The 5,652-nt window shown below is 30.6% G+C and overlaps 1 protein-coding gene across 1 annotated transcript in view; it reads left to right on the top strand.

Moving 5' to 3' along the window:
* Positions 1-346: 346 nt before the first annotated feature.
* The window catches only part of LOC107029989 (rhamnogalacturonate lyase-like), a 21,104-nt gene continuing 15,798 nt past the window's right edge, over positions 347-5,652 (top strand). The window contains exons 1-3 of the mRNA XM_015231408.1: positions 347-685; positions 2,417-2,484; positions 2,746-2,835. Of these exons, the coding sequence (XP_015086894.1) occupies positions 347-685; positions 2,417-2,484; positions 2,746-2,835 (497 nt within the window). The remainder of the gene's footprint in view (positions 686-2,416; positions 2,485-2,745; positions 2,836-5,652) is intronic.

Below are 5,652 nucleotides of genomic sequence, written 5' to 3' on the forward strand. Positions count from 1 at the left end.
AATGGGGTGCACCACCTATTATATAACCAATAGTATAAAAATCTTTTTTTTTTAATTTTGTATATAATTTTACACAAAATAATATTATCTCTCCTATCCATATTCCACCTTTTTCTCCTACAATTATACTTCTATCCGATTTGAATTTAAAATTGTCCAAAATTCAATTACTCCCTCCCGAAGTTGAATTCAATTTTCGTAGGTACTCCTAAATTTTAGTCGTTTTCCTTTCTTTTTTTTTCCTTATTCAACAATTGTATATGTATTGTGTTTCTTATGTTTTTTCATTTTTTTTTTTAGAAAAAATCGATTGTTTGTTCTTATTAGATCTCAAATTAGTCACAGAATGAATGAATCATCTTCATCTATGAGGATTATCAGAGGTATTCCATTGCATGTCAATTTTGTTGACAATTTACCATCGTTTTCAATGGGTTTAACTCAAGATTTTGGGGTTGATGTAGGGTCTATGGTAAAATCAAAACAAGTTCAACATGAACAAACAATGGAAGAATTGAGAGCAAAGAAAAAATATGACCCTACGGCAGTTCAAGAAGTTATTAACAATGCTAAAGCTAGAGGCATTAAAATTGTACAAGGAGGAAGAAAGAGGAAAGCAGTAAACATTGATTCAGAGGAAAATGCATGTGAAGTTGACGGATCTGAAGAACATCATAATTATGAGGTAGTGGCTTAAAACACAAATTTAGATACAATATTTTTGTTACTTAGATGTCAATATACAAAAAATTATTGTTTAAGTAAATTTTGTATTCAAGTAATTGTATATAGTATATTGCATGTGTTAGTACACACATGTTTTAGTTATATATTTGTATATGTGTCTGTGGATTTGATTACTTTATACATACTTTAAGTTATGTATAATGAATAATATACTAAGTCTTGATAGTGGTAGTAGCAGATTGTATATTAAAGGCTCATTATTATTTTTGTTTTTGTATATATATATAAAAAGTAATTGGACTTAGTTATACAGATGAGAAAATTTCATATATGATTATAATTTGTATATTTTATTAGTTATATACAAATTATTGAAGTTAGTATCTATTAAGTTTATATACATACACAAAAATTGATTTGTCCATGACTGTTTTCAAAATTGACTGTTTTTGTATACATATATACTAAGTTTTAATAGTGGTAGTAGCGGATTGTATATTAAAGGCTCATTATAATTTTGTTTTTGTATACATATATACACAAAGTAATTGGATTTAGTTATACAGATGAGAAAATTTCATATATGATTGTAATTTGTATATTTTAGTAGTTATATACAAATTATTTAAGTTAGTATATATTAAGTTTATATATTATTGGAGTATATACAAAGTCATTTAGACAGTTATATATATTGCCATGTTTAACTACTATATTCATGTACACACATTAACCAGAATGCATAATCAAAATAGCCAAATCATCAAATCATTCAAAGGGATCATATATACAATTAATACAACACTATTATACAATCAAATTACTGAATTGATTTTACACTGATATTCTTTTTTAATATACAAATACTACAACAAAAAAAGTATATAATTGTATCAAAAGCAAAACACTTACTTTATGGCTATATACAATGATCACCAACGATTACTTGTATTCGCTTACACTGATCTTCTTTATAATATACAAATACTACATCAACAAAAAGTATATAATTGTATAGTACGTTATTTCTGCTTAAAATAATCATATTTTGAAACCAGTTTTCAAAATAAAAAAAATTACGACACCACAATAACGAACGCACATAAATCAAAAAAATTGTAAATCCAATAGAACATTGTATAATTATTGCAATAATAAACATGAATTTTCATCCAATGAACACTTACCTGAATTCGATTACAAAAAAAAATAAAAAAAATTGATGAACTGTTGTTTCATAAACAGCAAAAACAAGTTTATCTTTTGTTTCAATTGCTATATAATTCTTTTTTTTTTGAAAAAAAATATAAATTTGAAGGTTTACCTTAAAAAAGGGACGTTTACCTTAAATTATGGCATTATCTATATTTATTGTTAGCATATTTAACGCTTCAGTTACAAATCACTTTTTAAAATAAAATTATATAAATAAAAAACAAAAGAAATCTTATATACAAAATTAAACATACCTAAAATAACTAAACTATACCCGTAGAATGTAATTAGGTAAACTATACCCATATAATGTTATTTAATCAGATAAATTTGCCATATATGAAATTTTCCCTATTTATTATTCAGTATTTTACTATGACAAGTTCATCGGAATTCCTCCAAATTCATGCGAGTCCACCACCAAGAACCCCATTTATTTTGTCCTATTTTTCAGCGAACAACCAGCTGCTCCCTTCCCTTTTTATCATTTGCGTTCTTTTTTTTTGTTTTGCAGGTGTTCATATCTCCATTTTCCGGCGAAATTAGTGAGCTCCTATTTCAGTCGAAAACCACCAGAAACCAGCTCTGCCTCCATTTTCCCATCTTCCAAACCACCTAAAACCACCAGCAACCTCTGACCATCATTCCCTCAACCTCCTTCCTCCGAGAAACCCAGCAGCCGCCACCAACAGTGCACATCGGAATCCACCAAAGAAAAAACCAACGCGGCCATTAAAGGCGAGCTCGAGGCTCAGCCATGTCCTGCGCGATCTATAAGCTCCAAACAACAGCGAATCAATCCCCTTCTCTCCCCCTTTCACGATTTGTTCTTCCTTTTTGCAGGTGTTTCCGGCAGAGCTCGAAGCTCGATGAACCGGCAAACAACTACCGCTCCAAACTCAGGCGAAACCAGATCCAAAACCCCATTGCCCAGTACCTTTCTTTCCCTTAACGATTTTGTTCATTCTTTTAGGTTTTTCCGGTCAAGCTCCGACGCCGCCAACAATGAACAAGAACAGTCACCAATATTTTTCCTTTCCTGCTCCCAACTCTGTTGAGGTCTAGTGAATTCTGATTATTCGACGAAACTTATTAGTTTCTCCGTGAGTTTCGTGCTTCTCTGTCGGACACAAAGGCTGGTAACTCTTTTTTTATTTCCTATTTTTCCCCTTTAGCTACTGCTTTGAGAGTGTTAGTTGATTTTTATTATTTTGTACTTATTTTGTTCAGTTTTTGGTCATTGTCATTTCTATTTTTGATAAATTCTTAAAGTCATTGTTCATTTTCTTGTTAAAAAAGTTCTGTTCACTGTTTTAGGGCCTTCTATTTGATTTTATTTCTGATATTAATTTGCTACTGTTATGTTTGGTTGTTATTATTTATTTATTTCTTGTTACTTTATTTTTTTTTGTGATTTTGTCTTGGTTGACTCGTTGACCTTTGGGTCACTATATGGAGGATTTTATTTCAATATGATTGTTTCTCTAAAAGTTGATTAGAATAGATCTTTACAATAATTTATATTTTATTTTTGTACTTACTAATAATAGATTAAGATTTTAGTATTTTGTTAGTATTATTATTATTGGTTACCTCATTTATTCATTTGTTCAATTTCATGCACTTTCCAGAATATCCAATAAGCTATGTGTTGTTTTATTTTATATTATTGTTTATAGTTTGTATACATTACGATGGCCAATGAGAAATTTTCCGTCGGTTTTGGAGGCATTCCCATTTTAAAAGACGGATAATTTAATTAAGTTTATATTATATATTTGTTAAATTGTGCCAATGAGAAAACTCTCGGTTAGTTTTGAAGGCCTCCCCAATATTAAAAGATAGAAATTTTTAGTTTAAGTTCATATAATTTGTTTGTTAAAATTGTTGAAAATGATCGATGAAGAAATTACTGTCGATTTTCAAGGTCTTTCATGTTCATAAGACGGATTTTTATAATTAAGTTATTATTTGATTAGTTCATTTTTATTTATATTTATTTATTTGTTACTAACACTTTTACTAAGTGTGTTTACAGGAAAAGAGAGTCTATCGTAGTATTGATAATATGTCTCGTGCCAAAGATAAAACTAACTCTCTTAGCAAATTCCGATAGTGCCATATTATCCTACTAAAAGGATAAGAAGTAGGAGATAGTAGCAAATCAAATTATTTTAAGCAAAAGAGGGTGGATTTGTGATTTCTGGGAATAAAATACAATAGCAATATCACTCACTCTATCATATTGAATGCAAGTGCATGCGGAATGCTTTAGGCAGTATCATCATATCAATATACTCAATTAAACTTGAAGAAACAGTGAGAAATTAAGCCATTATTAAAATACTCCCATTAAACAAATATCTCGAAATTCACCTTTTTGAAATTCTTTCCCAGATAGCCAAAGAATTAATCGAATTTCATTTATATACCCTTTATGCTCAAACCCAAATTAAACGAAAATGGCATTGCAAGACCCAACGTATCAATGATGCGTGATTAAGAAGAAACAAACGCAGCGACACAAAGGATGAAACTAAGCAGAGGCAACAATGTTTCTATGTTTAAAATAAAATAAACTTTCTTTAAATTGGAATAAAGCAATAGCCAAAGCACAATATGTCACTATTTATTGCCAAGATTAGGCATGAAAACAGTGGGGATTTTCCTTTCTAAGACTCGATCTAAGCAAAAAAGCAAGTCAAATAAATAAGAAACACTTGCAATACCAAAGTAAAACCACTCATAAATGAAAATAAGAAACTAAAAGACATATTTCAGTTAACTAGATGATTCAATGGCATAATATTCAAAATAGCAACAGATTTTCAAACGATAAATTTAAATAGGCGCTTTGGAATTTCGGATGATACACAACAAAACAAAAGATTGGAGACTAGTCATATCTTCATGCTATAATGCCAAGATCAATACATGGAAGAACACAATCTAAAACTAGACAAATTAATTAAGCCTATGTCAAACCATCACATATTGCCAGCTACAGGAAGGGGACGAAAGGGAACTCTTGGGAAGCTTAAACTCAAATGGGAGGGGAAAGACCTTTTCAGATAAACAGGACGCCTCATAGGGGGTAAGATTTCAACACAAAATCACATTCTTTGACTAATGGGGTACGCTTGACATATTATAGGAAGAAAATAGAAAGCCCATCATGAGAGCCATAAATGATCCCGCAATTGAATCACAAGTTAAGATGCATCTCAACATTTCACATACCTATGGCCGAATCATGCTCAAATCAAAACAGGGAAAGAAAAAGGTGTATTTCATCATCGAATGAACCTCAACCACACTAAGATAGGAAAGTTGATATTTGAGTAAAACAAAGCAACATTAAGCAAAGAGCTACTCTAAACAGTACACTAAAGCTAAAAACACACAAATGAGCTAATAAGAGAAAATGGAGAAGGACACCATTTTCGGAGAGCGAGTTGAGACAATGAGCAGAAGACGACCGACCCCAACACGAGAAAAGCTTCTGTCACGACCCAAAACCGAGCCGCGACTGGCACCCACATTTACCCTCCTATGTGAGCGAACCAATCAATCTAAACCTTAACATTTCAATTTAATATCAACATAAAGCAATGCGGAAGACTTAAACTCATTAATAAAAGACAATTCAATAACTTCTAAAATTCAACATCTATTATTTCCCCAAAATCTGGAAGTCATCACCACAAGAACATCTATGATCAAATTACTAAACTAAGAGTATTCTAAGAA

This window comes from Solanum pennellii, chromosome 9 (genome assembly GCF_001406875.1).
Source record: "Solanum pennellii chromosome 9, SPENNV200".
Taxonomy (NCBI): domain Eukaryota; kingdom Viridiplantae; phylum Streptophyta; class Magnoliopsida; order Solanales; family Solanaceae; genus Solanum; species Solanum pennellii.